Genomic DNA, 12,161 nt, shown 5'->3' with positions numbered 1-12,161 from the left:
TTAGTACCGCACTGTGTGTATAGGAAAGATCCTTGGGCTTCCACAGTAACACCCACCCGTACTTGTTTGTATTGCAAATGCTAATTATATTTCCCCAAAAACTGTACCAAAGTATCTTTATATAGTTTCTGGGAACCTGCTCCTGTTGTTCTGATTGGTAAATAAAGGTGCCAACAGCCAATAGCTGGGCAGAGCAGACAGAGACAGGGTTTTAGGATGTGCCGGGCTTGGCACTGGGAGCAGGGGGAGAAAGATAAAGAGTGTAGAGGAGAGGACAGACGCCATGCCTGAGGAGAGTGGAGGGCAGAGAGGCATAGCCACCATGTGAAGGTGTGGGAGAGCATGGTCTAGAAAACTGTCCAACTGAGTCTAGAACAGCCAAGACAGAACATAGAATTTAGTAAGTAATAACTTGGATTATTGGCAGGAGGTGAATTAATCACTTGGAGGTTAGGCAGTGGCCCAGCTATTGTGCTGTTTGAGGCATATTAATATAAAGGCTGTGTGTGTTTGTCTTTCATTCGGGAACATAAACCACTGTGGTGGGTAGCTACCCTGCTGTCGCTTTTATTAATTAATTATTACGACACCCACTGGAAATCTTACGGTAGGTATCAACAGCCTTTCACCTCCTTGGAAAAACCCCACTTCATCTACTAGTGCATGTATTCTGTTCCCTCAAAGCAATAAGTGAAGGACAGGATCAAGGCTGTTTCTACTCTACGCTGAGTTTTGGCTTCAGATGACTCGCTTCCTTTCTGAGCTTCAGACAGGAGAAGGGAAAAGGAAAAAGGGCAAACAAACAGCAGAGTCTCTTTACAGTGAATAATTTGTTGGGAGCGTTGGAGCGTTGCATCTATGATTTCACAGCTTTTACTTCGAGGGTTCGAGCACAAGGTAGTCAAGGAGAAAAACGAAACAGACACCAACTTGTGCTTTAGGCACAGTATTTACTTCCTTTTCTCATCTTTCTTGCTTCCTCTGCTACCTCATTGTACAGCACTGCGCATGAGCAAGGGCCTCGTTCTGCCAATGGCACGTAATGTCACCTTAATGTTCTTTAAATGTCAAGGGTTCCTTCCTTTTGATGGTGGAGTAATATAAACCTCAACAAATTTAATTTTACTACAGCCGCGCTTTTCGGGTTCCTTAATTACCCTTGGCTGTCAGCAAATCAACGCATCCCTCTAGCCTCTGCAGCCCCCAAGGTCTTTGATTATTTTTTAGTATGTATATGGGGGAGACAGATTGAGAAAAGCTGGGTTGACTCTATTAATCAAAATGCATGGCAGGACCTCGGCAGGTATTTTTAATTATGAAAGCAATCAATCAAGCACTTAGACATTACTCCCCCTCCCTCGCTCCCTCCCTCCCTTCACCTCCTACTTTCTGAGTAGGAGGAGTCCTGAGTAGGACACTGAGACATGGTAAACAAGAACTTTTAAATGGAGTTGAATATACTCTCTGTTCAGGTAAGGCAACTGACAGCCAGACAGAGACCCCTACAACCAGGAATATAAAATACCAAGCCCTCTATATTTGCTCTGAATAGTAAAGGTAAGTATGGCCAGGAATCTTAGAGTAATATGATGTCCTTGTACTATTTTTACAACACTATTATCCTGGCTTGATAGTTAGAAAGAGTTGGGCTACCCAGCATGAAAATAGAACCGAGGTATAAAGAGAGAAAAAGGAAAGCCGGTATTATTTTCCCATGTCAACTATAAGCACGTACGAAAGCTCCACAGATCCAAACATTTTAGGGAGGATGAAATCTAACCTGAAAGATTTTTTAAAATATGGTTTAAAAAGCACAACAAATCTTTCACTGTGAACATTAAGTTTAAAAATGTTGATGGACCAGTTAGAATCATTTATGCTTATTAGTTTAGCATTACCAAATATGGCATAATGAAAACATTACTATGATAACTATAAGTCAGAACCACGTTTTGCTTAAAAAAAAAAATAAAATAAAAAAAGCATAAGCCTGCACTTTGCAGATGGATATGCTGTTGCACAACCTTTATAAACCAACTGATGTTGTAAGTGCACCTAAACGGGGTGTTCTCAGGGAAGAAGGCCAAAGTCTGGGTGTGTAAGGAAAACACCTCCACTGTTAAGGGCCAGGAATGGATGATGGGGTATTAAGGGCTTTAAATGCATCTGAAGACTATGCTCCTATTGACAGGAAGCTTACTTCACACAAAGGTACAGAAGTGCCTTCAAAGAGAAGCCTAGACACCGGATCTCTCATCCCAGCAGGCAGAGAAGCTTCAGTAACGTCTGACTCCGCCTGCCACAGCCTGGGAAGAGTCAACTCTGTTCTAGCAGGACTTTAGATACAGTCAGACACCATGGGAAACAATGGTGAGACTTCTGACTCCCCTGACACATATCCTGTGAACCTCACTATGTAAGCACTTTGCTACCCAGATAGTGGCAAGGGACTATACAACATGGTGTGTCTGGTACCTGATCAGGTAAGAGGATAACTCCTTCAATGATGCTACCATGCAGCTCAGGGCTGGAGGGAGAGCCCACAGTTCATCATGTAAATGACTGGAGCCATTTTCAAGGGTAACTGTGATGGTTGGTCCATGTGACACTGTCCCTCATTCTGAGTTGGATGCAATTCTACAAGCTGTGTCTTTGCATCAGCAGCCAAGGACATGCTCCTTCAGCAGGCTCTGCCTGCTACCAGAGGACCCTACTGAAGCAGGCAGTGTTAAGTGCCCCCAAGGTCCAACTGAAGCCAGGTCAGTCTGCTGTAAGGCTCGGCACTAAGGATGTAGCTGAGACAGCTGACCCGAGTTCTTAGGAGTTCTTCCCTAAAGAAGTGGGACCACCAAAGAAGTCTAGGAGGAGAGAGAACATTTGTCCTGATAGTCTGGTTGGGTAACGCCTGGGACTCATTGAGTCTGTAGAGCCACTTGACAGGATGGTGCCCGAGCAGAACAAGTATAGCCATACTTACCTGACAGTGTGGAACTGCTGATGGTGCTGGCTGGAGTGGTGACCTCGGGCTCCTCCTGAGTACACTCCTCAGGAGGAAGAACAGGTTTCTCTGGCTCCTCTCTGGGGTCTCCAGAGCAAGGGACAGCCTCATCTTGTTCTCCTTCTGTCGAGATGGCCAGCTTGGGAAGCAGGCCAGAGCTGAGTTTGCATCTGTTGCTTTCAGTATCTGAAGAGTTGGATGTGGATAACTGTTGCCTTAATTAAAAACAAGAGCAAGTCACACCTCCACCTCCAGGAAAGAATTAAGGGTAAGGCTTGAGGAAACCAGGTTAGGGGGAAGCTGGATAATCCTAACCAATGCATGTCTAGAGCAATGGTTCTTACGATACGGTACCTAGTGTCAGCACAAGCAGGGGACATGGAAGGGGGGCCTGAGATCTACTAGAGCAGGAACTCTGGAGGTGGGTCTTGGATGCCCTGTCCCGAAGTTCACTGTTTATGAGGGCCCTGGGGAGGCTTCTCACGTACATTTCAGAGTATTCGGAACTCCAGCTGAGTGTCTCTGTGGATGGCAAAGTTGTGCTTTTGGTCTTGTCCTCGGAATCATCTTTGTCTTCTCCTGAATTTTGAGTTATTCGATCTATACTGCTGAAAACCTGCGGGGCAAATAACCATTGCTTACGAACTACATCTAAAAAGAGCTTGTCAGAAAGAGTCCAAGTCTTAGGGAAAAAAAAAAATAAAAACAACAAAAACTGGACTATAGAAGTAAAAGTAGAAACTGGCGGGCCCACACATGGTGGCACACACCTTTCAGCCCAGCACTTGGGAGGCAGAGGCAGGTGGATTTCTGAGTTCTAGGCCAGCCTGGTCTACAGAGTGAGTTCCAGGATAACCAGGGCTGTCTCTAAAAAACCAAACCAAACCAAACCAAACCAAAAAAGTGTGAACTGGGGCCATGTTGTGGAAAACACTGACAATGTTGTTTGCATGCCACCAGAGAATTAAGGGTCAAGGTATGGAGACACATTCTTTTCGAGTGGGGAGCTGAACTGAGCCTCCCCTTTCACCAAAGGACTTTGTATCTACAAGGAAGAATCGCAGATGCGCTTGGCTTCATGGTTTCTGGATCAATGTACATGTCAGACTGGCTTCAAGCTCAAAAAGTACCCAGATAGAGAAAATGACACAGAAAAGAAAAAGTGTTTGATGGCCGCCAGTCAGGAGTTGGGGTTCAGTGTGGGTAGAAAGAAAGATGCTGTGTTTTAGGACTTAGGGTGGGGTCGGTTCTGCAGAAGGACGAACTAAGCAGGTACCTTTGGCTTACAAATCAGTCAGATAGTAGCTGGTGCAGGAGACTACAGCTTAGGCAAAGAGGCCTCTTTTAGCCCACTTCTGAATCACCACAGTCTCACAGGAGTAAAAGAGGTAAAAATGGGAGCGTGGAGAGCCCAGTACATTGAGTACACCTGATTGTTACCCTCCAGCTATTTACTGTTCTCATGGGAATGGGCCTGGGGCCTCCTCCTATCTCTAGAGTTAGAAAAAGATGAGGATAAAGAACAGGAGCTGGGAAAAATTAAATGCCTTCCAAAATAAAGAAGCCAACTGTTTAGGAGGGGTTCTGAGAGGGTAGAGGACGGGTTATGTTCTGAGTATCCATTGGATGTTAGTTAAACTTGCTTCAGGTCACACTGGCTGTAAGTCTCCCAGGAAATCCTGCCCCTATGTTGGTCCTATAAACAGAGGGGTAACACTGGCTGATTTGCAGATATATTTGGGTAATCACTCAGGAAAATGTACAGAGTACTTTAAAATCACGAATTGCTACAGAATTCCTAAGGAGAAATCATGCAAAAATGCCATGGCAACTGCAAAGATGTAGCAACTGAGACCAGCAGAAAGGAGGTAGAGTGCCCTTGGGGTTTATTTCCATTATCCCTGGGTTCCTAACCTACCAAAAAATCAGGTTGTTTGTCTGTTTTGAACTCTTACCTGAGTTTATAAAAAGGGATCTCTCTCAATAATCAATTTTATTATCTTTTATCTAAAATTCTGGAGTGGCCTTCCTGCTGCCTTTCCAATAGAAGTTATAATCTCCATTACTGATCAAAATAATTTCTTATCATAAAGTCAAGTGTTCTTCCCCCCAACCCCAAGAACTGTGGGGTTCATGCAAAGAACTGAAGAATTCCTGTGTTGTACTGTGTCACACTAAGGGGGGATCTCTGCACATGGTGATCTATGTTCTTCCTCATTGACAAAAGCTTCCACAGACTAGCTCTCAGCCCAGCCTTGGGGGGACAAGGTAAGCAAGTTCACCACTTGACAACTATCATAAAAGAGGACAAAGCATTGACGTCTTTGCCTCAAACCGACAACAAACTCCCAAAGTCTATAGGGTGGAAACCACTGCTTATCAAGAATATAAGACCATTTTCTCCCAACTAACTGGGAGTTTTAAGTGCTGGAGACCTCACACCCCACAAAAGATGGTTGCTTTTACAGCTTAGTCCAGCTGAGCTGGGTACCAGCCACAGGATGCCTCCCCAAGATTCTACATGCAGATGCCCTGTCTCACTTACTTTTGAAAACCTATGTGAACAGGAAGAAAACTGCCTTATCTCCACGGTGAAGTCCTCGTCGTTTGTGTCATCTTCCTCCTCTGTCTCCATGTGATGATACTTCTCTGACCGAGCTGTGGAGGAACGTTTGGGAACAGTAGGGTTACTCAGAGAGGTTCTGTGTTTAACAGAGAGGACTACACTGCGAGTACCTGGAGCAGAACAACACGGAGCTTTCTAGAATTTTGTAGGCACGAGATCGGAAAGTGTGAAGTTGGAGATGGACTATTGTTTTTTTAAATCTAGGAAAGGCCAAAGGATGTCAGATAATGCACGTACTATCAAAATAACTTGTGTCATCCTCCGATTCCAGTTGGGGAATAAATTCTGCCTTCTGTCTCAGCAAACTGTTCCAGTCTAAGGAGCGGAAGAAGCGATGCTGTTTCACTTCATAGGCGCCACCTGGACGGGAGAGACGAGAGGCTGAGAGGCTGAGCCGCCCTCTGTACAAATAAGCACTGGGCTCACAAACAACTCAAGATTATTTATTAGCAGAGAAATGAAGAAGTGGTGAAGCACAGGCTTCTTCCCCCTACCTTTTACAACCAAAACTTGGGGGAAAAAAAAACCCTCCTATAATTTATCAGCAGGAAATCTGATTTTGCTAACAGCAGTTGCTATAGCACAGATTTTTCTCTGTTAATTTTTCTACAACTTCTTCCATTTTTCAAAGGTTAATGACAGGGCCACTTAAAATCACATTATACTGAACCCGGGGACATGGACGCATGTTGGCTGTAAAGCAGACTGGCTCATTACAAACCCTGAGGATCCTAACAAGGTGCAAAACGTGCTTACAGCAAGATTTCTTCTGAAGGGAAGGTTAATAAATGATGGATTTTTCCTAAATATTATATAATGGTTATCATTCAGTTTTATCAGGTTGCTCATTAACATAGGGAGGAATTAGATTCTGTGGTTTAGATCCTTAAGTAAGGACATGGCAAATTGATTAGACAGATTTTTAATTCTTCTAACATAAATCAGTCACAGGGGTTAAAGTTGAGTCTTCTGTTTGCCAGATAATTGTAGTAGTAGTTTGGGGAGAGATTTTTAAATTTATTTAATGACTTTAAACACTTAAGTTTGAAGGTCAAGGCTCACTGAAAATGGATTCACAACACCCCAGTGAAAGAGAGGGAAGTCACTTGGTAAGAACAGGCCCGCCTACCCCAGCACACCCACAACAGATAACAAAGATGGAGACCGGAAAAGCATCAGGAAGAAGGAGTTCTCAAGACCAAATCTGAGGTCTGATCTGCCTCTCTGTCAAACTTTCTTTTGGTGTGGGGGTGGGGGATGTAGCTTCTTCTCTCTGTGACTGTCATCCATGGCTCCCATCCTGTCTTCTGTGGGTACAAAGGGACAGAATGGGAAAGGGAGGGGGATGGGCTGGGGATCTTGGCAGTGGCAGGTATGCTATCTGCCCCCATGGGATGTCTCCAGCACAAGACATGGTTCAGGCAGTCTGAAAACATGAGAATGGAGAGACAGAGAAAAGTGAGGGGAATCATAACGCACAAGGATGAGAATTTTTTTATCCTTTTCTTTGTTTTTGTTTTTGAGGCAGAATTTCTCTGCATAGCACTGCCTGTCCTGGAACCCTCTCTGTAGACCAGGCTGGCCTAGAACTCAGAGATCTACCTGCCTTTGCCTCCCAAGTGCTGACCATGACAACTACAGAACCAGTGGCTTCTCGGCTCTGATCTGTAGGCCAGTCCTGTGCTGGTGTTGAGGTAGACAGACAGACAGACAGACAGACAGACAGAGAAAATGCATGGAAAAAGAAAGGGAGCGTGAGACAAGAGGAGTCCTCAACCCTCGGTTTCTGGTTTATGTTTCTTACTGGCTGAGGGTCAAGAATTTCCATTCTACTAGCAAAATCCAAACTTCTGTTAGAGATTGTCTGCAAAGAAAAATACTTCCTTTGCTAGATAAAGCCCACAAAAGAAAAAAGTATCTTAGCAGCTAAGGACTCATGCATATGGCCAAAACACACGCCTTAAACACTTGCACTCTACGATCTGAACCTCCTGTACTTCTCTTTCATCCATAAATCTGCAGAATATGTCCAATAAGCCACCCTGTAATTTTATCTATAAAAGGTAATTCTTAGAGAAAAATAAGCAATCCGGCTCATGGTTTTAAAGCTTTGCTTAATCTTTGAACCTGGTTATAAATTATAGCCTTTGAGCATGAAACTTGCAAGAGTTACAAAAGCACACAGCTATTGTTAGGATTTGCGTCTCTTTCTTAAGGGTTGCACCCTGGTCCTGCCTTTGAGAGGGCACAGCCTTCCCTCAGTGACCCCCAGCTTTGCTTTAGGTTATCTTCTCCTAAAACCATTTGCTGCCATGTGAATGAGGACGCCCTCTCCATCTGAGTGCCTGGAACCCATAGAAACTCCTTAGGTGACATCTTGCCCTGACAGTACCACATTTGATGCTTAGGTACAGTGCTTCGTCTAAATAACTGAAACTGCCCCTAGATAGGGTTGGCGTTATCAACTCCAGTTTTAAACGGGGAGACTAAAGACAAGCAACAGAGCTCTCGGACCCGGGATCCTCCAGACAAGAAGAATAAAAAAGCTACGAGTAGGTCTGTCTGTCTTTAAAAACTGCAGGCCCAGATGCGGTGCCATAGTCTCATCTCTACACAGGGGATCCTATGCTTTCATTTCCTTTGCTTCGTTGTTTGTCCAGCAGGAGTCTGAGAGGGATCCACTGTTGCCCAGGCTGGGTATCTAAGCCAGTTGGCAAGTCTAATCTATGGCACCCCTCCCCCACAACCCATTCCAGCTCACTGCACACCTTGCTTCTCTTTTAGTTTCCAATAAATGTCCTCCTAAAGTCCTGTCAGGCTCATTTTCTTCTAGCAACTCTTTTGTTTGGAGGAGCAAAACACAAAGGCCAAAAGAAATTGTGCACTTCCCTGTTCCACCCCCTCACCAAGGTGGTGGCGCTGAGATCCAGCGCCAAGCCCTAATGAGTGGTCCATCTCTGGATGCTTAACCCAGCCATGGCTGCATTACCATAGCAACTAATGCAGCTGCTGCTTGTGAGACCCTGTCAATGACACTGCTATGAAACTCTGGCTGTTTATACCCAGAAAAGCAGTTTTTCTAAGGTCAGTGACTTGCATGGCACGTCTAGATAATGCTGCTCTCATCCTCTCCCGTCTACCCATCTGCGGACCTCAAGCTGATGAGGACTCTGCTTTCTTTCCATGGATAATGACATGTGAGTCTCCCCCAGTGAGACACAGCCACAGAAGACATAGCTCGAATTCCTTAACGTACTTTTGTGCCTTACTCAGAAGAAGTTATCAGTAGCCTCTGCTTCTCATGTACTCACGGAGAGGTGAGGAAGGAAAGATTAAAAAAGAATAGATGGGGGAGACAGTCTGTGGGCTAAACTACTGGTCTTTTGAAGTACGTACAGGTCGTGCATGCGCAGAGAGCTCCCATTGCTAGGAGGAGGGGAATGAAAGGGAAGAAGTTGCCTTGATCCCCCAGTGTGTGGCTGGTTCCATGTACCACATCTCCATACGAGCATTATTGCATTTAGTCCTCACAATAATCCCGAGATGAGGTGTCCAATGTGCCCATTTTTATATACTAGGAAACTGAGGACGACGATAAAGAGCCCTAAGAGCTCACAGCTGATCTGTAGTTGGCAGACATATCTGAACAGCTTGAAGGTCAGCAAGCCAAGGTTCAAGAGTCTGTCTGTCTGTCTGTCTGTCTGGTGCAAGTATAGCACAAGGTCCTGTACTGCATGCTCTAGTTTGGCACTAGTATATTCCCCTGAGTTCCTCTCCCTTCCTAGAAGCTTCTTAAACATTCATTATGCTCTTTACGGCCTTTTTTTTTTTCTTTCTTTCTCAGCCTCTCCAGTCTCTCAGGCAAATGTGCATTCACACATTTTCACGGTGCACTATTTTGCCCACTAAATATGCGTTGAATACAAGATGCTGTCACTGGAAGCGGCATGGCAGGCCTGCAGGACCCACAGTATCATTCTGGAGGCCCTACTGGGACCCATCACCATTGGCCCTGCTGGTTTGGCAATCACTTCTTGGCTTCTAAGAGCTTGAGAGAGACCCTTAAATGTCTCTTTTGGGTTTTTCCTAGGGAATTTGCTCTTAGAACTGTCAGAAACTGACAGCAGCAGTCAACAAGAAAATGTACAGAGAAGTAACTTGCAGCTTCTGATACATACATAGAGACCTGCTGCCTAGAGGGTCTAACCCTGTCTTGTTAAGTCAAGCCTAATCAAAGATCCTAGCATTCTTAGAGAAGGGGAAGGGCAGAGTATCAAGTGGAAAAACTCCCAAGTGGACCCTGGGGACTGCAGGATAGGGGACTTTTGAGCTCCCATTGGTGAGGGTGTGCCCATTCAAATGCATTTTTCAGTCTGATCATGGAAACCCTTCTTCTGGGTCAGTTGAATGGGAAATCTAAATAGATATTTGTAATATCACAGAACAATCTTGAAAAGCAGCTATTTCTCATATATGGCATAACCTAGTCAAAATCTTTCCTTAAGAATCTGCCCCCTGCACAGTCTTCACACTATTTCTTTGACAGCCATTTTTATCTCTTGAACCACAATGCAGCTCTATCTGACTGTAGGTCACAAAAGAAGAGAAATAACAAGTTTCTTTGACAGTTCAGACAAATGGAAAAGCAGATAGGGTGGGAAGAAATATACTCATTTCAAGTATAGTAGGCTTCAAGGTAGCCACACCACCACCATGCCATGGCCCTTCCCAAAAGGAAGGCTTGAGGTTCAAGATGAAGGTCAAATGTAGAACTAGAAGCACCAAACCTGCTTCTAAGTCTTGCTTCAAGTGACCTCCTCACGTCTCACAATACTTTGAGGTAGGATGACTTAAAGGAAGCCTACTCTTGGCCACACAAGCAAGCTTTAGACTCTGGCCATGCGACTCTTCTGTGCCCTTTGCCTAGACTTCAGAGGCTTTTCAAGACAAAGGCACACTCGTTCACTGCAAAAGGCAGTGAGGAACATGGAGCTCCAGCTGGTGGCTCAATTTAGTAGTTACTTCCTAGGTCAGTCCAGATTTAAGCCTTTCTGGATTTCATAACATGGAGTCTGCATAATTTCTGTGTAAAGGGCTAAGTGGTCCATATTTAGTCCCTATGGGCTATACAGTTTGTCATGACTACCCAACTCTGTCGTAGCATGAAAGCAGTCATAGATGACATGTCACATGAAAAGACACTGCTGTGTTTCTGCTTTTAAAAATCTGTGTAAAAACAGGAAACTGGACAGATTTTGCCTATAGACCATAGTTTTTCTGGCCCCACAGTTTAATGTATTATCATAAGCTCCAGTGTAGTGTAGTAGTCTTTTTTTTTTTTTTTTTAATGAAACAGGATCTCATGTAGCCAAGGTTGGCCCTGAATGCACTATGTAGCTAAAGATGATCTTGGTCTCTGGATCCGTTTGCCACTACATCTCAAGTAACGTGATTATAGGCTTGTGCCACTGGGCCTGGCTTACAGCAGTCCACATGTCAACAAGGACAGATCCCTGTAACACATAATTGTCCTGGGAAAAATGGGGGAGAAATGGTTGCCCTCATCTTTACTGATGTTTCTATTACAATGGACTAGAACTTCAGAATACATGACCACAGGAAGCCAACAATTTTCACCAATAAAACTACTAATCACCATCTAGAGTATATGCATTTACATTTAACATCTTTGTCTTGCTAAAACAGATTCACCTAGGCAGACCTGATGCTGTCCCAAGAGATGTCTAAAGTGTTTCTATCCACAGTATAGAAAAGAAAAGGAAGCACATGACTGTAAAACTAGGGAGAGAAAAAATATCAGCAAGAAACAAACAGACTATCTCATTTATCTTCAGAGGCAATGGTTTAATTCCCCTTCTTGGGCCATGGTGCTGATCACCATGATAGGAAAGTCTGGCTCAGCCCCAGGCCCTCATTTCTAGTAATCAGTTGGAGCGCTGATAACCTATTTCAAAGGCTGTGGCTAGAAGCCTGCTGGGTTAAATCCACGTGGAATGTATATTAAAAACACGACCAAAAAGAGCTCCTCGTATCTGATTTTCCGTTTCCAATTATTTACGATGCATGTTTTTCAAAACAGAAGATTAGTACATACCCTGGAGATGCATTTATTGAACTAAATTAAGAGTTTCGCCTTTGCAAAACACAAAAACAAACACTACCCATCCGTGTGTATGTGCTGTTCTAAATCACACACATACACACACACACACACACACACACCAACCAAATAATATTGCTATAATGTGCTGTAGCTATGTCCTACATCCACTAACAGATGTTGCCTACACAGAAAACATTAGCAGACGCTTCAGATTGCTCCAGAGGACAGTAATTCTTGTATACTGGCAAAAGCAACACACATGCTCTCTAACCTGTTCCCAGCCTCTCCAGCGGATTCTGCCTCAGCAGCAAGGTAATCAGATCCTGGGCATCTGGAGGAGGGGCTTCATCCTTTTCAGGCCAGTTGATTTCATCTGGAAGGGAGAGAAGATGGCTACTGCTTTATTGCTCAAA

At 44.3% G+C, this 12,161-nt stretch overlaps 1 protein-coding gene across 9 annotated transcripts in view; it reads right to left on the bottom strand.

The window, feature by feature from the left end:
- LOC117723774 (microtubule-associated serine/threonine-protein kinase 4) overlaps nt 1-12,161 on the bottom strand; it is a 349,397-nt gene that overhangs the window by 23,625 nt on the left and 313,611 nt on the right. For all 9 annotated transcript variants that reach the window (XM_076916253.1, XM_076916254.1, XM_076916258.1 and 6 more), the window contains 5 exons: nt 12,020-12,121; nt 5,862-5,984; nt 5,544-5,656; nt 3,487-3,614; nt 2,978-3,213 (listed from right to left, as the gene is read on the bottom strand). In XM_076916253.1, coding sequence (XP_076772368.1) covers nt 2,978-3,213; nt 3,487-3,614; nt 5,544-5,656; nt 5,862-5,984; nt 12,020-12,121 — 702 coding nt within the window. The remainder of the gene's footprint in view (nt 1-2,977; nt 3,214-3,486; nt 3,615-5,543; nt 5,657-5,861; nt 5,985-12,019; nt 12,122-12,161) is intronic.

This window comes from Arvicanthis niloticus, chromosome 19, assembly GCF_011762505.2.
Source record: "Arvicanthis niloticus isolate mArvNil1 chromosome 19, mArvNil1.pat.X, whole genome shotgun sequence".
Classification (NCBI taxonomy): Eukaryota; Metazoa; Chordata; class Mammalia; order Rodentia; family Muridae; genus Arvicanthis; species Arvicanthis niloticus.
Note: the sequence above shows the minus strand (reverse complement) of the source record. Positions and strands in the feature narration are given on the sequence as shown.